The following is a 25,875-nucleotide window of genomic DNA, read 5'->3' as shown; positions in this document are numbered from 1 at the left end:
CTGGGCTGGAACCTGGAGCGTTTGGAGGATCAGGCTCTTAAACTGCAAACCTCTTGGTCTTTATATTTGTTTCTGTACAGTATTGGGCACCACCACAGCACAACAAGTAAAAAAATTAAAAAAAAAAATTAGAGCAGAGACCTGGCTTTCATTCTTGTCTATAAAGCATAGGCAATATATCCCCATAATCTTCAGTCAATATTCAACTACCTTATGATCCAATAGTATGTAATTGTTAATCAAAACAGAATTATTATTATGTATTTAGTTATATGTCTTCCTTAGTCATTTTTTAAACTAATAAAGTACTAAAGGTATTTTACATCCAACTTTTTAGAAAATGATTGTGATTTTGAAGATAGATTTATATTCTGTAGTATCTTCCATTTTTATTTTTTGGCTCGAGGGTTAGTTTTGGTTTCTCTTGCTTTTTGGGTTTTGTTTTTCATACCTTAATAGACAAATGACATATATGGTAGCAGAATTATACCTGAATAATGCATATTTTGAGTAGCAGTAGCTAGTAATCTATTTCAATATTGAATTTGCATGTTTGAAAGAAGCTTCATAATCATAATAGCCATTAGAGAAGGCCTGGGGTGATTATTGTGAAATAATCATAGAGGATTAGGGACATTAAATGACTCCCTACACCTTGCGATATCATAGGGTTGTAATTATCTCTGTTTACAAAACTTACATATGAATTAAATGTGAAATAGATCAGGGCAAAATTGTTTTTACATTATAAATAACCTCATTAATTTTAAAATATGCCAGAATGTCCCTAGATATCATTTTAAAGGATACTGTAGGCATCTGATTTATATCCATTCTGTAACTTCCACGACTAAAAGGAAGGGGCCTGGGCTAACAAAGAATATTGTTATATATCACTTTATTAATTTAAACATAACATCATCACTTATTTTTGCCAAATGTGGAGCAGTTTGAAGGAACAGAGGAAAACAATGACATTTATCTAACAAATAACCATAATCAAAACCTGTCCTCTCTTCTGAGGTGAAATTGTGTCAGGCATTGATTTCCCACTGATGATAAAGCAAACACTGTGCATCATCAATATAAGTGAGCTATCCTGGACAGTTCAATATTTTACTATGATTTCAAACACCACTTATATGGAAAACCTGAAATTGGACCGCTAAAGAAGATTAAGAAGATAAATACACTTAACAGTTATATTTACCCATATTGGGATGAATGTCTTACACCAGAAAAGTAATTTCTCTTACAAGGAATAAAGTTCTGTCAGTTTTGAGAACTGGACTCTAGTTTCTCTCCTGCTGTATTTTCAATATTACACAATGAGAATACCCAAGTGAGCTCTGTATGATCAGAGAGTTTGCTAAAATAACAATTGAAGAATAATTACAGGTGAGCATTCCATTCCATACCTCCACATCCATTCTGGAAGAGTCCAGAGACACTTATATCGGTAAATCATCACTGAACCTCTACCAACACAATATATATAAAAAAAAAGTCTCTAGCAAAATAGCTTCTCTGTATTCAAATCAAAACCACATATAAAAATTGCAAAAATATGTGATTGTTCAGCTATTGCTTACATAAGTCATAAGAAGAGATTAAATTATATAACTTTCCTTTAGTAAATACACCCAGATTCATTACAAACCACTGTGTCAACAGTTCTGAAATCAAAGAGAACCCCAGTGTCACACTATTCTACAACTAAAACTGAATTTGATATGCTGTGTGTTTTGGACAGGTACTGTTAACTGTCAGTATGTGAGAGTTAAGTTTAGTTTTTGGCTTACTGCCTTACATTCCTTTCATTTAAATTAGTTACCTCTAAAACCGCCTTTTACTCCACCCCGTTCTTCACTCATTCCCTCCTTGTCAATTCATTGAGATCACATTTATCCCTTTGATGTGCAATAGGTGATGGACCAGTGACAAAATAAACTATAGTCATCTTTTGACTACAGCTGGAACAAAGAGTTTTGGAGACGTTTAACGGTGTGAGAACAAGGCGCCGTGGGCTGTGCTATGAGTGAGACAAGCCTCTGAGTGCTGTTTGCACTGGGCTCATGCCAGAGAACTCAACCAAAGGCCCTATAAATTTAATCTCAGTAGACTACCAACCCCAACAATGAGGATATGTTTTTTCAAACTGCTAGCGAACTGGGGACTGCAAACAGGGAAGTTTGAGAGGGAGAGAAGGAGATCCCCCTGCTGAACGAACAAGGTGCAAGTACTCATCTTGGGGTGAGTGAGTTTGTTAAGCTTTTTGTGCTTTTCTTTCTCTTTCAGGTTATTTAAAGTTACAGGTTCAGCTGCGTTTGTGTGTTTGGGCACTGTTTGAGCCTTTGTCCCCAGATCATCCTTGATCAGCCTCAGTCAGCCTAATGATCACCCTCTCCATTGTGTGATTAACCAAGAGAAGGCCTAAAAAGCCAGAGGCTAAGCAACCCAGGGGAGCTAGCGAACAGGGGAGTTTGAGAGGGATTTTGTAAGAGAAAGCCCCAATATAATCACTATGGTTGGGAAGGGCCGCATCACCAGTGCCAACATTGCTCCTGCCTCCTCCACCTAGATCCAGACAGAGAACCTAACCATGGATGCCTCTACCCAGATCCTGGTGTGGATTTGCAGAGACTGTGACCTGCATTTCCCACTCTCACAAAGCCAGGCAGGGGGGACCACCCAGTGTGAAAGGTGCCTGCTGGTGGAATCTCTCAGGAAGCAGGTGGGAGAGCTACAGAAGAAGCTAGCTGGGCTGAGGAGCATTAGTGCCCACGAGGAATTCATTGAGAGTATTTATATGGAGATGTCTAACTCTGAGGAAGTTAACCAGCTAGAGAAGTCTGCTGTCAGGCCACCAGAGGAGCAGGATGTGGTTCTGTCACAGGGAGGAGACTGGCTGCTGGTTATTTCTGGCAGCAGGCAATACTCCACCCTTATTCCCAACCCACCCATCAAAATGATGAAGAACTGTTATGCTGCCCTGGCAATGAGCTATGAGAAATAGCCCCCAAAGGTGGAGAAGGAGAAGCCATGTACCCCCAAGGCTGAGGGGATCGCAGCCACCACTACCAGGAGGAAATGTAGGGTAGCGGTGGTTGGTGACTCTTTTCTAAGGGGGACAGAAGCACCAATCTGTCAGCCTGACATGACATCCTGGGAGATATGCTGCCTGACAGGGGTCCATATCCGAGACATTACAGAAGGACTGCCGAGGATCATCCGGCCTTCTGACTACTACCCCACGCTACTCATCCATGTGGGCACTAATGATACTGCAAGGTATGACCCTGAGCAGATCAGGTGTGACTACAGGGCTCTGGAAGTAAGGGTGAAGGAGTTGGGCGTAAAGGTGGTATTCTCTTTGATCCTTCCAGTCAAGGATAGGGGCCTGGGAGAGACCAGTGCATCTTGGAGATGAATACCTGGCTGCGAGGATGGTGTTGCCAGGAGGGCTTCAGCTTCCTTGACCATGGGATGCAGTTCTGGGAGGAAGGATTAATAAGCAGAGATGGGGTCCATCTATCAAGGAAAGGGAGGAGTATATTGGGATACAAACTGGCTAACCTACTGAGGAGGGCTTTAAATTAGATTCAACAGGGGCAGGTGACAAAAGCCTATAGGTAAGTCAAAAACACAGAGACCTGGGAGAAGGGTCGGAATCTGGGGGAAGCAGGGACCATTATAGCAGGGATAATGGAGAGACAAGAGAGAACATATGGAGAAAATCAAATCAGTATCTGAGATGTTTGTACACTAACGTGAGCAGTATGGGGAATAAGCAAGAAGAACTTGAAATGCAAGTTAACACAACTATGACATAGTTGGCATCACAGAGATTTGGTGGGATAATACATATGACTGGAATATTGGCATAGAAGGGTACAGCTTGCTCCGGAGGAACAGGCAGGGGAGAAAGGGAGGAGGTGTCTCCTTATATATTAAAAATGTATACGCTTGGACTGAGGTTGAAATGGAAATAGGAGACAGACTTCTTGAAAGTCTCTGGGTAAGGATAAAAGAGGTAAAAACAAGGGTGATGTCATGGTAGGTGTCTACTACAGACCACCTAACCAGGAAGAAGAGGTGGATGAGGCTTTTTTTTTTTAAAAAAACAACTAACAAAATCATTCAAAGCACAGGACTTGATGATGATGGGGGATTTCAACTATCCAGACATCTGTTGGCAAAATAATACAGAAGGGCACAGATTATCCAGCAAGTTCTTGGAATGTATTGGAAACAATTTTTCATTTCAGAAGGTGGAGAAAGCTACTAGGGGAGAGGCTGTCCTAGATTTGATTTTGAAAAATAGGGAGGAACTGGTTGAGAATTTGAAAGTGGAAAGCAGCTTTGGTGAGAGTGATCATGAAATGGTAGAGTTCATGATTCAAAGGAATGATGGGAGGGAAAACAGCACAATACAGAAAATGGATTTCAAGAAGGCAGACTTCAGCAAATTCAGGGAGTTGGTAGGTAAGAGCCCATGGGAAGCAAGCCTAAGGGGAAAAACACTTCAAGAGAGTTGACAGATTTTCAAAGAGACATTATTAAGGGTACAAGAGCAAACTATCCCACTGTGACATTCTGTACCTTGGGGGAGCACCCTGTAACCACCATATTCCTCATTTATATATGATTGTGATCTTGCATATAAAGCAGGCCGTGTGAGGTATCAGGGGAAAGGTTATGATCTGCTGAAATCATTTTTCTATCCATATATGTATCATTAATGCATATTAAGTTATGAGAATTGTGTTGTATGGTTGTCACTAAAACATGTTGTAAGTTGTAAATTGGGGAATCAGCCAGATATTAGCCCCCCAGAGACAACAGCGAGGAAAGTAACCAACACCCAAGTGGGGTATCAAACAACCCATCAACAGCCATTGTCCAGCAAGGAAGCTACAATTCAATGACTCACCTGCATGAGACCACACCAGGGGAATTGCTCAACCTTGTCTGGGGACTCAGTAATGCCCACCAGACATGCCTTGACTTGTGTGTTCAACAAGCACATGGGACTGAGGGTATAAAACAGAACACAGCAGGCGCATGCTTCCCTTTCTCCTGCCCCCACCCATGCTGCAAGCAAGAAGGACACTGAGAAGACTTAAACAGAAGAGATTGGCCCAGATTTCAAGGGTGAAATCTGCGTACTATGAACTGCAATATCCAGTGAGATGAGAAAAACTGCTTAATCTAGATATTGCCCAGTCTAATAGGGTGAAGAGTTTAGACTACGTGCTTATATTTTATTTTATTTTGGTAACTAACTCTGACTTTTTACATATCACTTATAATCACTTAAAATCTATCTTTTGTAGTCAATAAATTTGTTTAACTGTTTATCTTTACCAGTGAGTTTGCTCGTCTTGAGCAGTGCAAGAAGGTATAGTCCAGAGGTACAGTGCTGGGAGCTGGGGGGATTTGGCTCTGGTGCCTTTCTCTGTGTGGCTCTGGGAGCATTCATGCAATCTAGCTGGCTGTGAGGTCTCCACATGCGGTTGTGCTGAGTGATAACAGCACCTGGAGGTGTTTGCTGCTGGCCACTAGCAAGGCATTGAGACAGACAACCCAGGCTGGAGAGAGTTAAGGGGATACAGAGGACCCACAGTCCCAGGCTGCATCCCGGGGATCCCGTCACACCCACTGCATAGGAAAGATAGGAAGTATGGCAAGAGACCACCCTGGCTTAACCAGGAAATCTTCAAGTATCTGAAACTCAAAAAAGAGTCCTACAAAAAGTGGAAACGAGGTCAATTTACAAAGGATGAATAGAAACAAATAACACAAGTATGTAGGGACAAAATTAGAAAGGCCAAGGCACAAAAAGAGATCAAACTAGCTAGAGTTAGTTTCAGTTTTCACCAAAAAGGTTAGTACCATTTGGACATTAACATCATGAATGCCAGTGAAAATGAGGTAGGCTCAGAGGCTGAAATAGGGAAAGAACAAGTTAAAAATTACTTAGACAAGTTAGATGTCTTCAAGTCACCAGGATCTGATGAAATACATCCTTGAATACTTAAGAGGCTGACTGAGGAAATATTTGAGCCATTGGCGATTATCTTTGAAAAGTCATGGAAGACTGGAGAGATTTAGGGCCATGTGGTGGGGTGTCTGCCCCACACTGACAGAAGAGGGGTTAAAGCAGCCCCGGGGAGGCTGCACAGGAGACAGCCAATTAGGAAAGGGCTTGTATAGACAGCCAATCAGGGCCAGGCTGGGCCATATGAGAAGGGCTGCTGACCAGAGCAGCTTCAGGCACTCCCTGGAGTTTGAGGAGGGAGGACTGGCTGCCCTGAAGGATGGAGAAGAGACAGCACCATGGTCAGAGCAGTGCTGGGCACATCAGGGGAGCATGAGTGAGCTCCTGTCAGACTGCTGCCAGACTGAAGCCCAGATATAAGGGTGGAGAAGGTGCTAGGGCTGCAGGGAAGTGGCCCAGGGAAATAGATGGCAGGGGTTGGAGGTGATGCAGCACATGGCTGCTGGCTAGAGGGTTGCTGGGCCGAGACCCGGAGTAGCAGGCTTCCCCCCCCCTGCACCTTTGGCCCCACTTGCCACTGAGGGGAGTGGCTAGAGTCTGGGCTGCTGTTTGCCACTGACGCAGGTGGCTAGACCTTGGACTGCAGCCTGCCACTGAGGCAAGTGGCTGGACAGAGGACTGCTGGCCCCCCGGAAGTGGAGGGAGAGAACCGAGTGGGGCACAGCAGGAGGGCTGTGTCCAGAAGAGGACACCGCAGTCCTGAGAGTGACACGGGTCCTGGCGACATAAGTGACGGTGGCGAGATGCCACTAGATGAGGGCACATTGGCAAACCAGAGCTAATTCCCAGGATGGCCACCAGGAGGCACCACAGTGGAGAGTACCGCCCCGTTACAGGCAAATATAGTGCCAATCTATAAAATGGGAAATAAGGACAACCAGGGGAATTACAGACCAATCAGCTTAACTTCAGTACCCAGAAAGATAATGGAGCAAATAATTAAGCAATCAATTTGCAGACACCTAGAAGATAATAAGGTGATAAGTAACAGTCACCATGGATTTGTCAAGAATAAATCATGTCAAACCACACTAATAGCTTTCTTTACAAGGTAACAAGCCTTGTGGATAGAAAGGAAGCAGTAGATGTGGTATATATTAACTTTAGTAAGACTTTTGATACTGTCTCGCTTGACCGCCTCATAAACAAACTAGGGAAATACAACCTAGATGGAGCTACTATAAGGTGGGTGCATAACTGGTTGGAAATCCTTTCCCAGACAGTAGTTATCAGTGATTCACAGTCAAACCGGAAGGGCATATTGAGTGGAGTCCCACAGGGATCAGTTCTGGTTAGGAGGATAGAATTAAAATTCATAATGATCTGGACAAACTGGAGAAATGGTCTGAAGTAAATAGGATGAAATTCAATCAGGACAAATGCAAAGTAGTCCGCTTAGGAAGGAACACATACAAAATGGGAAATGACTGTCAAGGAGGGAGTGTTGCGGAAAGGGATCTGGGGGGTCATAGTGGATCACAGGCTAAATATGAGTGAACACTATTGCAAAAAACCAAACATCATTCTGGGATGTATTAGCAGGAGTGTTGAAAGCAAGACACGAGAAGTAATTCTTCCACTCTACTGTGCTGATTAGGCCTCAACTGGAATATTGTGTCCAGTTCTGAGTGTGGACAAACTAGAGAAAGTGGACAAAAAGATGTAGACAAACTAGAGAAAGTCCACAAAAGAGCAACAAAAAAAATAAAAGGTCAAGAAAACATAACATATGAGGGAAGATTGAAAAAACTGAGTTTGTTTAGTCTGGAGAAGAGAAGACTGAGAGGGGACATGATAACAGTTTTCAAGTACATAAAAGGTTGTTACAAGGAGGAGGGAGCAAATTTGTTCTCCTTAACTTCTGAGGATAGGACAAGAAGCAATGGGCTTAAATTACCGCAAGGGTGGTTTAAGTTGGACATTAGGAAAAACTCAACTGTCAGGGTGGTTAAGCACTGGAATAAATTTCCTAGGGAAGTTGGAGATTTTTAAGAGCAGGTTGGACAAACACCTGTTAGGGATGGTCTAGATAATATTAGTCCTGCCTTGAGTGCAGGCAGCTTGACTAGATGACCTCTTGAGGTCCCTTCCAGTCCTACGATTCTATGATTCATGGCTCCAGTATCCTTTCAGAAAATCAGCAGATTATTATATGTTTTTTAAAAAACATCCAGTCTATTGGCTTGATTGCGATATCACTTATATCTGCTCTTTTTTTGGCCTGCTTTCCATAATTAAAAATAATATTAACATATGGCCCTTTATTGCTTATTATTCACAAGTGGTGTTTCTTTCCTAGAATGTAGTGGACATCTAAGTACACAAGTGACAACCATCTATTAGGAAAAAAGAAAAAAAGGGGGGGAGGAAAGGGAATTTTTCTTCTTATGTGTTCCTTACCTATACGTACAGCTGGTCAAAAATTTTCAAACAAAAAGTTTTTTCATCAAAATCAATATTTTCTATCAGAAAATGTTGATTTCTATGAAATTTTTCAATTTCCCAAATGCATATTTCCAAGCTAATCTAAATATTTCCTTTCAAAATATTGATTTGATCTGAAACATTCCATTGATGTGCACATGGAAACAATGAGACACAGATATCCTAATATGGTTAAATGCAAAGGCTGCAACTTTACTTAAAACTACAGTATTACCCAACTGGAGTGACAACCCAAAAATACTCAGCAGTGTTGTTCCAGTGCTGATCTCAAGGGGCACCAATGGCCCTCATGTACTACAAACCTGAGATTGAATGTGAAGGCCATGCCCACTCTATACTCTTAGGTCTGGCTCAGGGCCCCAACTGGAAACCAGTCTTGACCCATCCATTCCTCCACACCAGAAATAATAGAGATAAGACAAAGGGAGCCACAAGCTGCATGACACAGAGGCAAACCCAATGTGCAAAATCATGCCCAGAACCAATACCCAAGGAGATTACTGAGTTACAGAGACCTCAATCAGACCTTTTCTAACCAAACCACCACATGCATCTGCCAAAGTTGTGACAATTGTAACTTCAATGCCATAAATATGCCAGATGGAGGGTAAAAAAATCCACATGGCAGTTTGCCAATTTTGCCATATGGGAAAAATCCCTTCCAGAACATAAAACTGGTGACCAGCCAAGCCCCCAGAATCAACAGAGATCCAGAAACTAGATTAAGGGTGGGGCTGAAACAGGAAGTTCACAATGAGCGAACAGTTTCAACTGACATCCCCCCCCCCGCACACTTCACCTCCACTAAGTGGGAGCCAATCACATGGATGAAGCACCATCTCCACCACCCAGCGTATATTTTGAAACTACACATTTTGTTTCTAATTGACATTTTGTTGTAATTGAAAATGTCAGCAATCGGAAGAACAAGCTGTTTCCTATGCAACATGGAACGTGCATTATCACTTGTGCTTTTCTAATTCCAGCCAAAACCATCTCATTTTGAAAATCACTAAGTTTGGAAGAAGGGTAGGCAACCGGGTAGGCAACCTGGCAGCAAAATTCAGTCAAGAAAAGTAGTGGACATAGGAATGAGACATAGCTCTTGATCTAACTGACCTAGTAGACCTCTCCATCCCAAAGCAATTAAATCCCCAAATGAATAATCAAGGTAGGTGAAAAGCTCACTCTACAACACATAGCCAATGCAACAATTGACAAAAACTGAACAACTCAGTAACAATTTCCAACTTTGAGCAATATCCAAGGCACTCAATATCATGCTGATGTTTTCTCTGCCCATTACTCCCCTTTTTACACCAAACCTGGCCCTATAGCTTTCCCTGTTACCCCCTTTGACCTGAGGGCTAGTCAAAATTCAGGGGTCCAGACTGGGAAGTTCCAGTTTGAAGTAAAAATTGATGGTGACTGGTATCTTCTTGATGCAATCTTCTTCATTTCAAGGGATGTACAAAGTCCTGACTCTCCGAACACAGAATAAACCAAGAATAAAAGGAGCAGTTTCTTAGCTTACAGCCCTCAAGCCTCTTTACCCAGTACCAGACCCAAAGCTCTAACTTTTTCCTGGATCACACTGTGCTTATAGGCTCCTGCATGGCTTTCTTGCCCCTCTCCCTCTCTCTGTTCTTGCCTGTTCTCTGTTTCTGTCTATTCTCTCTGACACCCCCATCCACCTGGACACAATACCCAGTCAACCTGTCTGCCCACCTCATGCTAGTTTCTGGACAGACTCTATTAGACTTTGTTTTGAATGTGACTCCTTAACAGTCTCTTACAACTATCTTAAATGGATTCATTTACATATAAGTTTGAGTGAGGTTTTAATTCAACCCATAACAAGATTACACTCAGCTCATAACACTCTGTACAGGAAGGAAAGGTTGGAGAGCCCTATGGTACTGTCACACTAAGTGTTCTCACTAACTCAAAACATCTTCCTACCCCTAATCAAGGACTTGTGTATGACTATTGATTTTGGAGTTCTTTAGGCAAACAATTAAGCATCCAACATACTTCCTTTCTATGCAAAAAAATAAAAAGAAGTATGCATGCGGAACTTGCACAAAGAGGAACTAAAAGATGTTCAAACTCCAATTTAAATGCAGTACACATTTCAATTCAATTCAAAGTCAAGTGTTTCCATATTTAGGACCTGGTTCACTTCTCACAGACACAGGTATAAATTATGAGTAACTCCTTTCAAAACAATGAATTTATCCCAGTGTGAAACTGGTAGAAGTGAGAGTAGAATCAAGCTGCCAATGTGAAAAATGCCTTTCACATTCCTTCCAAGTAGGTTGCATACTGCATGCCTGGTCACAATAAAAACAAATCCAGATGTCACACAACAAACAGCACAGTATGTACTACTGGCATTCATGTTTAGATATCAATATATTATGTAGTAAACTAAATTAATATAGAAAATGAGGTATGAGAATGAGTTTTAGTTCCAGGTTTTAAGAACTAGATACATGTTTGTATACACACAGATTCTACTGTAGTTACTCTCTGCCCTAGAGTAACTTGTTCTCATTCACACTAAGGACTGGTCTACACTACAGATTTAGACCAACGTAACTCTGTAATCGTCTACACTGAAATGTAGCTCCCTTCGGTGCTCTATGTAGGTCTCATCGCCTTCCACCTCTGCGAGAGGTGTAGCGCTTAGGTCGATTTAGTTAGGTTGACACAGTGTCAGTGTAGATACTCCATTGGTTACATCGACTGTTGCTGCCTTTCAGAAGCCATCCCACAATGCACCACACTCACAGTTAAATCAGTGCAAGTCCTCCTAGTCAGGACATGCACCAACGATACATGGAGCATATTGTGGATGTGCAAAAGCGTTTTAATTACTGCAGTGGCTGTACATCGATGTAACTTAGGGAGACTTATTTTTGTAGTGTAGACTGTAGTGCAAAGGGGCCTTAAATGGATGTAAACCTTTATGCCCACACTAAGGTTTCCCTAAATAGCCAAAATGATGTAACAGGGCCTTAGTGTCAATAAGAATGTAGCCTTTTGTCCCTAAACATAGTCCTTATGGAAACAAAACATGGCACCATCTTACCTCTAATATTGCCTTAGATCAGTTAAATAAAGGAATTCATTTTTTGCTAATATTTTCTTTTCAATTAATTTTCTGATGAATTGGCATCACGCAGTCAAATGAATGAACATCTCAAATACGTTTGCAAGAATACCAACCCCAATATGAACCACAAGACAAAGTAAAACTTAAATGTTTTATAACACACAAAGCATTTTTTTTTAAAAAGGGCACTGGATTTCCAGCTGTGCTTTATAATAAATTTATATTCCACTAACTGATACCTACTCTTTCAACCTATGAGCATTAGGCTCTTCACCCACATATTTTGATGGGATATTCAGTTTAATGTCATATAGTGAAAGGTTTTTCACAAAAAATAAAAGGACAAGTTGTTCCATATTCCCAATTGGCTTTGCAGTCGGCACAAGCATAGTTTCATTGTATTCAATGCTGAAAGAACCAAGTAACAGCTGTTTCAAAATACCATGTGTTCATCTTCAAAGATGATAACCAGGCATTTTGGTATGGGGAAATGTGGCTGCAGCAGAACAAAATGTTTGGGAACATATTTAATCAAATGACAAATGTGTTTCAAAGTAAATTTGATCAAAGAGTCTTACTTACGTTTGGCTTTAGTTTACATTAGTGTAATCTCTCATTCTCTCAGGATTTTATGGTGCTCTAGTAAGTAGATTACAGACTAAAAGAATCATACCTGAAAAGGCTTAGCACTTGTAATGTTGAGTGTTTGCCTTATCCATCTGTTGCCTTGATTTCCAAACTTCTGCCACAGCAGATGACCCTTTGAGTTGCTCAAAATTCTCCAGGAGATGGACAGCCTATAAATGTGTTTTCCAAACATATGATAATGAAAGCGGAAAATGCAGCTTTTATTGCCATGAGTGGAAGTGCCATTAAAGATTGGACTCAGCAAAACTGCTCTATTTTGGAACACTTGCGGTTCTGAGGATTCTATGTAGAGATAATGCCCCTTGACTGTGCCCAAAGTATGATCCTTTATTGGTCCTGTGTTAAATGTGGAAGTTGGGCCCTGGTTTCTGGTCCAGTCAAAGTCATCATCCATGTCTTGGTTCCAGTTGCAGAGCCCATTTTCAAAGTTACACTGTAGCTCAGGTTCTGAAATATGTAAATACAAACCTTGTCAAATGAAAGCAATATGCTACATCAAACAAAGTGATCTACTAGAATTTGCTTTTTCTCCTCACAGAGTTAACCTCAATGTAATTAATTATATTTAAACCTGTCTGAACAAGAAACAAGGACTAGATGCTTTCCTCACATATATGTGGCAATATACACATACACAATGGGAGTTATGCTAAAGTATCATGGCAAATTCTGGCCCTAAATTGAAACTCGATTGGACAAACCACTAGAAAAAATATACTGTAGGAAAGTGATTCTCAACCTTTCCAGACTACTGTACCCTCTTTAGGAGTCTGAAGCCAGAGTTCTGCCATCTGGAGAGTAAGCCCAAGCCCCGCTGCACGGGGCTGAAGCATGTAACTTAGCTTCATGGGGCCCTTGTGGCATGGGGGCCCAGGCAGTTGCCTTGCTTGCCCTGCTTGCCATCCCTTAACACCAGTACTGCACTGCAATTAGGTTTTAAACTCTTACTATCCTTCAGTACTCAAACTAATTAGATATAGGCCAAGAAGCCAAAGTTTGGATCCAGATTCAGATTAGTTTCAGGCTAGAATTCAGGGTTAGGGGCCAAACTGAATTAAGGTTCAAGTTTGTTTGCAATGGTGCCAAAATGTAATGAGCTTTTCTTGCAAGATTTCAGCCCTAAATGACAGAAATCTCCCGGTTGCGTACATTCAGGGCTCTGTTTACCATTGTAAATGTTATATTAATTCAACTTCTTACCCTGGGAATTGGGGGAAGAAAAAATAAATAGAAAAGCAAAAGCAGTAAAAGTGTATGGGAATGTGAGAGAAAGGAGGACACCTTTGTACAGAATCTACAGTGTGGATACAGAATCATAATCATGAATACACCATAGAGTGTGTACTCATGTTGAGAACAGCTCACACCAACTTGTGCAACAGTAATAAACTTTATTAAAGGAAAAATGAACTGATTAATTCTAATAACTCAGAAAGATTAAGGCCACATATTAAAGGCTTCTCATCCTAGCCTCCATTTGTGCACACACCAATTTAAAACCTGACCTCCAATTGTGTGCCCTCCTCTTAGCTCCTCCATCCTACTGTGGCTTCCTATTGCACCATCGATATGAAGCCTCTTCCTCTTGACTTGTGTACCAGATTAGATTTTCCCCAGGATCAGTCTCAGTGTCTAGCTGCTTTACATAGCTTTCTGGGTTTTATATAACAAGATAGCCCATGTAAATTAACATTAGTATCAGGACTTAGGTAATCAGATAGGCAAAATTAAATCTGTTTAGTAATTTTATTTTTTTTACACTAAGTTATATATTAGCAAAAACATTATTGATGAGTTACAATTTTTTCCATTAGATTAAGGAATAATCTATTTTAAAATTAACAGAAGTTTTCCATTAACACTGCACCTTTTCACCTCTGTACAGGATTAAATGCAGCCTGACAAAAATAAGCTATTTGATTTAGGAAAGCAGGAAGTGTTGCTGTTCAGGAATGAAGAAGATAACAGAGTGAGCCATGCCAAAGAAAGCATAAGCCTCATTTGATGCCTCTTCACTTGTAAATTATCTGGCCCAACTGTGACTTGAACTGGAGGTCTATGGATCACAAAGTGATCATGGTAGCAAATGAGATAAAGGAGACTCTCCACAAGACATCACTTGCAGTAAGAGTGGCACCTTCCAAAAATTCAACCACTGGAAGCGTGAAACCATCACAAATCTCCCTCTATGCGAAGAGTTCTCCCCTGCTACTGTAACTCATTTTGATCTGCATAATTTAGACACCTCAGGATGTGATAATGTATTTGCTATTTATTAATTTTGCTATATGTTAATGTTCTTCTTGCCTTAAAATTTATGAGTGCATGCATGGAGGGAACGCCAACAGCAGCAAGGTTCTGAAACGCTGAAAGGTGAATATCATGAATGTGAATATACAGTAGCTTTTCTTCATTTTAAGAGTTCTTCCTTGGAGGGGGATAGTTAATCTCACTGTCACTACTATGACTGATTTGTGACACTACACCCCACATCCGTACCCATGGGGGTATGATTATGATATGATTATGACATAATTATGATGCAATTTGTACAAGATGAGTCATGTAAGGTGTTATTGGAAAAGTTATGATTTGCTGAATATGATAATCCTATTTGTATGCATGTATCCTTTTTGGGCCTGAAGTTATGAATATTGACTATGTATCTGTATTTCAAATGTGGTTACACTTGAGTGACACCCACGAGGCAAAATACATCCAGCCTAGACATCCTGAGAACCCTCCAGATAGCCTGTAAGTAATGGCTGCTATGTCTCAGCAAGGTTTGCAAGGGCACGTGACCAGATCACATGACACTGATCTCCATTTTGAGTGCCTGTATTTTTCCCACAAACTGGTCTGGGAACAAAGTTTGAAACCTATGGTTCCCGCCATATGGAAAAGCTATATAAGGCAGGGAGTGCCATCATCTGTTCTTCTTCACTCCCCCACAACTCAACGCCTGAGGGAAGCTCCGAAAGAAAAAGACTTGGAACGGGGGTGGGGAGCCCAAGCTGCAAAGCAGGTGCAACTTGTGTCTTCAGAATCTGCAAGTCTGCTTGTATCATCAGTCAGGGTGAGAAATTGCTAATTCATATCCAATCTTTCTGGTATCCTAGGCTTAGCTTGTGGTTTTATTTACTAGGTAATCTGATTTGATCTGTTTGCTATCACTTATAATCACTTAAAATCTATCTTTTGTAGTTAATAAACTTGTTTTATGTTTTAATCTAAACCAGTGTGCCTTTAAGTGAAATGCCTGGGGAAAAATCTTAGCTTGAGTTTATTGCATATTCCTCTCCCTAAATTCATACTGGTCAGGGTTTTGACCAGGGCAGGACAGTACAGCTCTGGGGTCCTAGCTTGGGAAGCTGGGAGTTATCTTGGCTGTAGCCTCTCTATTGTTGGTTCATGTAGTGGCTGGCCAAAGCCTGCATGTAACTGCAGCTGGGTGTGGCCCTGCCTCTGTGAATGCCGGTGGGAGTGTAGGACTGGGCGCGGTCTGTAGCCTGTCACAGCAGCACAGTGCTGAGAGGGAGCCCAGGCTGGTGAGTCAGAGGGCTCAGTGGAACCCCAGTTCCAGGTGGCACCCTGGGGGGGGGGGGGAAGAACCATCTCACTATTACCTCCATCATATACAGAATTGGGGGATATTATTCCCTACAGTATGTCAACATCTTATATGAATATAGATTTGCACCATACTTCATCTATTTAAGGAAAGTTAACATATTAAACAACAACAACAAAAAACCCTAACACACGTCGTACTACCACTCTGAGAATTATATTCTGAACAAGCAGTGCCTTTCTATATTTCATAGAAAATACAGAAATATGGCCACATTTGTAATAAAGAAGATCGGTCTGTGCATATTTGTTTTCATTTTCTACAAGAGCTAACTTCTAGGGCTTATCAGGTGTATATGGCACCAGTCAATCATTTTAAGATCGTTTTTTAACAACAGATCTATTCATCCCTAGTGTAAGCAATGCAACTTCCAGGTCTGAAATTGGTCATTATTATTACTTTGTTAATGGACAACGAACAGAACTGCAAGTACTTACTGCAATTTTCCTCATCAGATCCATCCCCACAATTATCCACGAGATCACACACCAATAAACTGTCGATGCAAGCCTTTGTGTCTCGGCACCAGAAACGATCAGGACCTTCACAGCTTACTGCTGGAGGTGGAAGAGCACAGTTCTCGAAATGTATATCATCAATTGCTGAGACACCATCATAAAATCCAAGGCTGACTTTATACAGTGATAATTGGAAGGGCCATGGGAGGCGGCCGAGCTGAATGAAAGCCTTTAACCACTGCTTTCCTTGATTATAGTATATCCCCCAGAGGACAGTAGCGTTTTTCAGTCCATCAACATGTAATTGCATCTCTGCTGCTCCAACTGACTGTCCATAATTGTAATACCTAAAAAGGCAGTGGAAAATTCAAAAGGTGCAAATGATGAGGATGAATCATGTTAAATATACTGTACCAGTATCAGCTCTGTTATAATTCTATGGAATTTAATGGAATCACCCCTGGAATGAAGTCAGACCACAGTGCCTACAACCAGTTCAGCAGCAATTAACACCATTCTGTATGTGATCTCATTGTCATACCATAGCTATATTAGCTTATCTGCTCTGGCAGACTTGGCTGATATATGAATCATGGACACTTCTGAAGTTAAGGCTATGATGGAGGAAGGATTCTTAATTAAGTTAGAATCCATAACTGTACAGAGAAATTCTCCTTCATAGTAAGCAATTAACACAACACACTCACAGGCAAAATATTAATTGTATGAATGTAATTCAACAGATAAATTTAAAGCTTCGTTAAAGGAAAGCAAAACATCTAATGTATACAAGAACTGGGATTATTTAGTCTGCAGAAGAGAAGAATGAGGGGGGATTTGATAGCTGCTTTCAACTACCTGAAAGGGGGTTCCAAAGAGGATGGATCTAGACTGTTCTCAGTGGTACCAGATTACAGAACGAGGAGTAACTGGAATGGGTTACCTAGAGAGGTGGTGGAATCTCCTTCCTTAACGGTTTTTAAGGTCAGGCTTGACAAAGCCCTGGCTGGGATGATTTAGTTGGGAATTGGTCCTGCTTTGAGGTGGGTTGAACTAGATGACCTCCTGAGGTCCCTTCCAACCCTGATATTCTATGATTCTCTGAACATGTCTTCCTTTCACCGTAATTGTTAATGGCACTTTGCACTTCATCTAATGATCTCAAAGCACTTTACAAAATTAATGCTTACGACATCCCCATGAGTTTAGTATTACTATATCCCTCTTACATATAGAGAAACAAATTATGTGACTGGTCCAACAGTGACACAGCAAGTCAGTGCCAGAACTGGGAATAAGACCAGAACTTTTGACCTTCAGTCCCATATTCTAACCACTAAACAGACTTGCCTCCCATTGACAACAGTACCACTCTTTGGTGATAAGAGAGATGAGGTCATTTCCAATTAACTCTTTCTTCAGAAAAACAATTCTGAATTTTTTCACTGAACAAAATTTCAGCAACGATAAACTGGTTCATTTAAAAATAAGCACCACCCTGAACTTAAACACACAAATCTTGGTTAACTTTCCCCACCATCCTGCATTTAACATTTTTTTTTGTTCACTAAATCATTTGATAAAGCCTGTCCTTCTGAGATTTACAGCCTGATTTAGAATCTCCCGGAGGCCTTGATGAGCCACTAGCCTTTTGTGTGGTTAGCTATTCCAAACTGAACCTCCTTAACATTTTGAGATTGACCCATCCTTAGAAGAACTGTATTCTTGGAATCATCATCGGATTTCTGTGTACTCTGGGGAAAAAAACATTTTAAAGGATTATGTCTTAAAGATCAAAAACTAAAACCGTCCTGTGTCTCAGGTCCGTTTTTCCAAATGCTTCAGCTTATTGTTGCTTAGTGATTACGACAAAGCCTGTGCGACTAAAGAGTAAGAGGAGGCAATAAATATTGCCGAGGGAGACGTACACTACTGGAAATTCTAACCTTAATTTCAGTCCAACAGAAGCAATGTCAGATGTTCCGTAAATTTAACATAAAACTTAATTCATACCAGAAGGACAATGTGCAACCTGATCCAGCCTGGTTGAACTTGGGGCTTCGTATTTGAGCAACCTGTGAAATGCTGCTGCTGTTTCTCAGAACAAACATAAAATGACCTGTTTGGGAAAAAAAATAGAAAAGAACTTTTCATACACAGAGCCAGTGTAATGCAGAAGATTTCAGCAGGGGTTATTGCCCCTGATTTAATGGCAGGCAGTTCAGTGTATGTGTATCAGCATCAATGACCTGTTTATGTCTTACCTTCGGATTTGTTATAGGTATGATCCTCTGGTGGGGCTTGTTTCTGAAAAGCAGATGGAAGTGCACTTCTGGAGCTTCTTACCCAGTCAAATCCATCTGCACTAAGAGTCTCAAACCAGCCACAGCTGTCTGTTTCAAAGTCACATTTAGCAGCTGAAATATTGAAAGAGATATATCACTTTGTATCTCTGAAAATCACCACCACCACCTAATCAGACTGTGGAAAAACTTTCCAAAATGTAAGTAAAAGAACAAGGCTCTAAAACAAAACATTTCTACAATGTGTCAGACAGGTATCCAGGAAAAAGACAGGTGGGTTACAGGGTATCAGATTAGGTGAATTTATATTATTTATTGAAATTACAGTAGCACATAGTCATCAGCAAGGATCAGGCCTTCACTGGGCCAGGCACTGTGCGCATGCGCATCCACATTTGTTTATTTAGACTACAAATCATACAGAGAGGCAAAAAGTGGAAGTAGTATTATTATCCTCTTTTTCAGTAGCATAGCTGGCGGGGGGGAGCAGGGCAGCGGCCGCTCTCCCACTGAGCACAAGTGGCTCCTTTTCAATTTCCTGGCGCCTTTTTAATTTTTACTCACCCGGTGGCACTCCGGGTCTTCAGCGGCACTTGGGCGGCGGGCCCTTCACTAGCCCCGGGTGTCTTCAGCGGCACTGAAGGAAATGCCACCGAAGACCCGCGGAGTGAGTGAAGGTCCTGCCGCCGAGGTGCCACCGAAGACCCGGAGCACCGCCCCGTCAGTAAAAGCGCCGCCGGGTGAGTAAAAGCACCGCAGCGGGTAGTGCCTTTTTCTTTGATCACTCCCCCTTTCCCTCCACCTGGCTACGCCATTGCTCTTTTTACAGATTGGGAACTGAGGCATGAAGGGATTCAAGATCTCACAGAAAGTCTATGTCAGAAACAGGAATTGAACCCAGATCTTCCAAATCCCACTCAATGCTTCAATTACTAGTAAGATCTACCTTATCATTATCAAGTATCATAAGTAAGGCTGCGATTTAGTCACGGAGGTCACGGATTCTGAGTCTTTCCATGATCTCCGTAACTTCTGCAGCGGCCGGTGCTGGCTCAGGGGCTTACCGGGGTGGGGTGGGGAGGGGTGTTCCCTGGCTTCCACCGGCATGTCCCTGCAGCCAGCTCCCTACCAGGCTCAGACTGGCATATCTCTGCAGCTCCTAGGCGGAGGGGCCAGGGGGCTCCGTGCACTGCCCGCGCCCGCAGGCGCCACGCTCACATCTCCCATTGGCTGCGGTTCCCATCCAATGGGAGCTGCAGAGCCGGCGCTTGTGGCAGGAGCAGCACACAGAGCCCCCCTGGCCGCCCCTCCCCCTAGGAGCTGAAGAGACATGCACTCCCCCCAGCACCAGCGGGGGGCCCGGGCCACATGCTGCTGACCAGCCCCCCCCCCCCCCCCAGCATGAGTCCCAGGCCACGCACCACTGCCCGTACCCCCGCACCAGTGCCAGCGGGGGTCCCGAGCCACGCCACCACTCGCTCCCCCTCTAGCACCAGAGGGGGTCCCAGGCTGTATGCTGCCCACCGCCTTCCCCCCAGCACCAGTGGGGGTCCCAGGCCAACCTCCCCAGCACCCACGGCGTCCCCAACCCAGCCCCCCGAGCACCCATGGACCCCAGCCCAAGTTTTAGTTAGAGGTATATAGTAAAAGTCATGAACAGGTCATGAGCTGTGAATTTTTGTTTACTGCCCGTGACCTGTCCATGACTTTTACTAAAAATACTCGTGACTAAAACATGACCTTAATCATAAGATATTATCAAACAGGTGAAAGTAGGACTTCTGTGAAAAAGACCTAATACCACAGCCTAGTTAAGTGTGAAAATACATTCGCTGCATCCCCAAAATGATAAGACAGAGGGGTTAATTTAAAGGAAAAGTAAAAATTTAAGAAAATGTGTGTAATGCTAAATAAAGTATATCTAGATATTCAAGCAAGTGAAAAGATGACAGAGGAGAAATGGGAAGTTTTGAGGCAATTTACTGAAATCTTGACAAATATGTGACACCAAAAAATGAGAAAATAACAGACTCCACTCTCCTAAATATAATTGCTCAAATTTAATGGTATTTTATTCCTGCAATATATACATTCTTTTTATAAAAGAGAATTTAAAAGAGAATTGTTTGAGTAGTTATTTTATACAGAGATGTATTACTTATTCATAAAAAATGGATTTAATAAAACTGTGGACAGCCATGGTAACCTAAGCCTCACTCACATTCTCCTCAAAGAATACCTGAAACTTCAGCAAGTAGCACACTTATGCCATAGCCTTTCTGGCCATAAAACTCAATTGCATCTGATCACAACACAGAAGTTAATGTACATTTTAAACTCAAATTTATCCGAGTCCCTTGGAAAAGGTGTTGTTAATTTACAGCAATAAACAATCATTTATGGGCATTAAAATGCTGAATCCTGAAAATTGAGGATATAGAAAACTTCAGATAGCCTAAATAAATTAACCTAATGTTATTTCTATCATTTTTCTGCACTGTTTTATGTCGTCCATCATTTTCAAGCTTTATCATATGTTTTAAGTACCATTTTTATTTTTAATAATGAAGAATTATTGACTGTATATGGTATTTCCATAAGAGATTGATTAGAATCTTTGACACATATTTTAAAGGCTTATGTAACATTTGGCCATCAGGGGTGAAGAGCTAATTTTGGGGGCTATTAAGTAGAGTGTATTAGATAAAATATTTCATTATGAATACCACTGAGAAATAAATACCCTAGAAATGAAAGACAACAAGGAAATTCAGGGTGTGATCAAGGAAAATATAAGTTCATATGGGGTATATAAATCAACAGTGCTGCTGATGCCAAAAGCAGGTATAGCGTAGATGACAAATAAGAGAATGATTAAGAAAATCTTGATGAAAACCAACAAGACGACGAATAATATTTTGCAAATCTATAAGGAGCCAGGGTTTGGTGGAGTTGACTGTAGGTGCATTGAAGGAACATAATTAGAGAGGAAGCAACAGATAGGCAAGGAAAACTATTTCTCCTTTAGTTTTTGCTCACCAGAGCCGGCAGGAAAAATATGAAACCATGTTCTGTATTCCAAGGGAGCAGCAGCAAAGAAAAGAACAAACTTCCGACACAGGTGTTACACCAAAAGAGGTAAATAAAGAAGCTAAACCTGCTAAGTCTCCAAGCCCAGATTACTTGCATTCAAGAGTGAAGAGATGGAACATAAAAGAAAGGAAGCAGTAGACCATGCATTCAATTTAGGAATGCATGAATATACTTATACAGAATAAGAACTGACTCAAACTTTCAGCTAAAAGTCAAACCAAACCTTTAAAGGTCCAAAATAGTTTGGTTATCTGAAGTTGCAATTAAAGTAAAGAAAACAAAGGTTAGGCTGTTGGTACGCAGAGACTGCTGCTTATCAGGCTGACCACGATTATCTCATTGTTTACTTTTACTCCTCGGTCTGTATCTATCTGTATCAGTTTTGTAAATTATTAAAAATATTAAATAAAGATAAGGAAAAAAATCACTACAGCTAACCTACTGTTGGTAATACTAAGGGTACGTCTACACTTACTTCCTGGTTCGGCGGCAGGCAATCAATCTTCTGGGATCGATCCCGGAAGTGCTCGCCGTCGACGCCGGTACTCCAGCTCGGCGAGAGGAGTACGCGGCATCAACGGGGGAGCCTGCCTGCCGCGTCTGGACCCGCGGTAAGTTCGGACTAAGGTACTTCGAATTCAGCTACGTTATTAACGTAGCTGAAATTGCGTACCTTAGTCCAAAGTGGGGGGTTAGTGTGGACCAGGCCTAAATGAAAAGTAAAGCATTGCAACTATCAAATCAAAAACAAATCAACAGGTTAGCATCAGTGTTGCACTGGAATTAAATCATCCAATTAGTAAAGTAATCAAATAAATATAACCAATAATTAATCCATATCAATTCTAAAAAGGAATCTAAGAAAGTAGCTATCTGGTGGTTACAAACCTCAACTATAGAGTTTTACCCATGTCAATCTAATCTGTAACCTGGAGCTGGGGTTAAATATTTTGATATTGAAATCAAATTATCTCATGTTTAACTACAACCTCAAAGCCAATTATAAAGTTTCCTCATTAGATTTCAATTCTAGTGTGGTAGCTAACCCTTTCTCCCTCCTCTCCCCCTCAGATATTACAATCCAGATTTTAAGAGAACACTGATAAATGGAAGACTCTTGTTTGGCAGTTTACAGCTGAGAGCTTTAAGTTTCCTAGGACTCAAACACAAAATACAGAACCCATTTTATTGAGTATTTTATAAGATTATTGTTAGGGCGGTTTAAACTGGAGGAACTTTTTTCTGGCATCTTCCTTGTATGGACTTCACCGGTGCTCAAATGCATGCACGCATACAACTGCACTTTTGCATCCTAAAGTTAAAGAATAAGAAGGCTAGTATGTCGCCAAGTGAATAAAAACAAAAAGACAAAAGTAGAAAAAGAAAAAATAAGATACTAAAGATAAGAGGGAAGTCTTCTGGATTGGCCTGGCATAGAAGCTGGAAATAGAGCTGGATAGGAATGTTTTGATGCAGTGATTTTTTCGTTGGGAGAGAACTCCACCTCGGAATAAGTAATAGACTGGAGGTTAGAACAATCAGCTGGGCAGTGGAAGATATAGATTCAAATCTCTATTCTGCCTGATTCAGAGCAGGAACTTGAACCTTGGTCTCCCACATCCCAAATGAGTGCTCTTAACTACCAGGCAAGTGGCTATTCATTCTCTCTCCACCTTTTTGTGAAAAATTTTAAAGAACTTGCTTTTTGTCCTGATATAAAATGGGAAAATATTTGAAATCTTGAAAATTTTCATCGAACGGGAAAACCATTTTCCCCGGCTCTAGCTGAAACTGCAGACAATGTACCAGAGGGTGATGTTGCTGGAACAGCACTTCTTTGGCTGCAGAAAGACTGCTCAAAGACTAGTGTAGCCTGTTTGTTGATGTCTTGACTGCCTCTCCCTAAGATAGCTAGCTTTAGGGTTTCAGGAATGTCAGTCTTCCCTCAGGTGGTTTTGTTGACCTGAAAAGTGAGGTTTCTTGGTCTCACTGTTGATTCTTATAGTTTGCAAACTTTGTTTACTCTGCCTTCCAGCAGCTCCGTACAAGGCAGTGGAAAAATCACTTAACAAGGCCTATCTTGGAGCCATGCAACCTACTCTAATCAGAATCGAGTTAAGTTATCCTTAGCTAATGTCAATTTTGGGAAAGTCCTGCTTAAGCCAGCAATTAAAAAAAATATTTGGAGACATCCACATCCCCAAAAATATCAAAAATACAGACCAGAGAACATTTCTGAAGTAGCTGTCATGGCCTCAGTGAAAAGGTCTTGAGATGACATTATTTAACCAGTTTATGGAAAGTGTGAACTAAAATCTTATAAAAAATAACTGATTGAAAGAGACTCTAGCAACCAACAGCCCCTCAACATTCATCCATCAGAAGATTAAAGATACATTTCAACATTTTATGACCCAAAGTCACCATTTCTCTTGCAAACATGACAATTTATGGTAATTTTTTTAATTTAGCAACTAGGCCATACATCATCTTATCTTTGGTAATATCCATCTTGATAGAGAAAAGCTACTTTAAAGCTTTATCAAGACAGAACCAATTTAAAATAAAAATAAATAACATTTATATAAGGTCTGTATTCCCATATACACTATTCCTCTCATGTGTGCCACTTCTTGATTGCACAACAGATTCTAAAATACAATGTGAGATTATTCTTGTAGTAATGCCAGCCTAATTTCTAGAATAAAAAGATTAATGCTTATATTAAGTGTGGGCAAACTGCAATATTTCAGACAAAAGTAACAAAACAGTGCCTCAAATATAAACCAGATACAAGCAAAACTGTATTTGAAGGTCCGATGGTTTGGTCAACTCAGGCTCCTAATGAACCCTCCCTTACTCTACTTCGGTTCACTGTGGTTTCTGAAAAGTGAAATCAATGAGTCAAATGAGTCAAATTCACATGCTTAAGTGCTTTACTGAACTGGATTCTTAGTGAGGGGAGATTGCAGACTATCTTCAAACAAGTGGAAGACTACCTCTTCCCCAAGAAGTCATTTCTTGAAATTTGCTAATTCCTTATCTCAAACCTACACTTTTGGGAGCATGTGATGAACGTTTAGCTTTAGGTACACTAGCAAGCGAAATAAGTAAAGCCACAAGGAATCCATTTGTAACACCAAGCGGCACAATGTCAACCACAGGAGTCCTGAACCTAGACTAGAACCTTTTAAAAAATATAAACTAAATTTAAACTAAAAATAAGAACCTATGCTTAGGGGTCTATCTACTAAAGCAAAATAGTGTGTAAGCATGGGGTGTTCATGTAAACACTACCACATTGTCTTTAAATTCAGCAATCCTTTAATGCAGATATAGCACAATGCTCCCAAACACTTTTTCTTTCGCTTTCCATTCCACCAGTCAGTGGGTCTGGGGAAATCCATTACAACAGCCTTGTAATAGAACTAGCTGTGATTTCAATCATGTGGACTTTGTGACAGTAGCAGACCAGGTAATGTCAGAGTGTATTCAGGTCAATTCACTTGTGTATTAGTATAGATCAAAGCAATTAGTGTTTTGGGTGTTTAAACTTCATAAAACTAATGGGATGTTACATGCATTGTTTTCACTCACCTGTTCCTGTTACAATGTAATAATAAACATTACACAATAATAAACAATGTTTAGTTACCTCTGTAACTAAATAACTCATCAGACATCAAAGAAGCCTTGGGGAATGCTAATGAAGGACTTTTTCGGAAAAGGTGCTAATTCCAAAGCAAATGTCCATCGTGGTGATGACCTAAGGTCAGAGGTGCAAAGTGCATTCCTTGCCCATCATCATCATCAAAGGAAAAGTAAATGTGGATAGAGAGACTGTCAGCTTATCTTCTCTGAAAAGAAGATATAAATATGGATTCAAAGAGAGATGCTTTATTTCTGGACCGTTTGGATTCTAACAGGGCAGAATAATTGAATGAGAAGACAGAAATCCCCAGAATTATTTTGGGTAGCCCTGAAAGATTTTTAGGAAATTGGCAGTTTATTACATCACGGCCACCATTTGAAGTTACAAACTGTGATTCACCTGTACATATATTTTACATGCTTTCACCTCTCAATAACTCTCATTCTTTTTCTTAGCTAGTAAACCT

The 25,875-nt window shown here is 40.9% G+C and overlaps 1 protein-coding gene across 1 annotated transcript in view; it reads right to left on the bottom strand.

Moving 5' to 3' along the window:
* The window catches only part of MALRD1 (MAM and LDL receptor class A domain containing 1), a 378,194-nt gene that overhangs the window by 321,124 nt on the left and 31,195 nt on the right, over window positions 1-25,875 (bottom strand). Inside the window, exons 5-8 of the mRNA XM_065399653.1 lie at window positions 18,626-18,778; window positions 18,375-18,480; window positions 16,341-16,708; window positions 12,298-12,719 (exon numbers count right to left, since the gene is read on the bottom strand). Coding sequence (XP_065255725.1) covers window positions 12,298-12,719; window positions 16,341-16,708; window positions 18,375-18,480; window positions 18,626-18,778 — 1,049 coding nt within the window. The remainder of the gene's footprint in view (window positions 1-12,297; window positions 12,720-16,340; window positions 16,709-18,374; window positions 18,481-18,625; window positions 18,779-25,875) is intronic.

This window comes from Emys orbicularis, chromosome 2 (genome assembly GCF_028017835.1).
Source record: "Emys orbicularis isolate rEmyOrb1 chromosome 2, rEmyOrb1.hap1, whole genome shotgun sequence".
In the NCBI taxonomy this organism is placed as follows: Eukaryota; Metazoa; Chordata; order Testudines; family Emydidae; genus Emys; species Emys orbicularis.
Note: the sequence above shows the minus strand (reverse complement) of the source record. Positions and strands in the feature narration are given on the sequence as shown.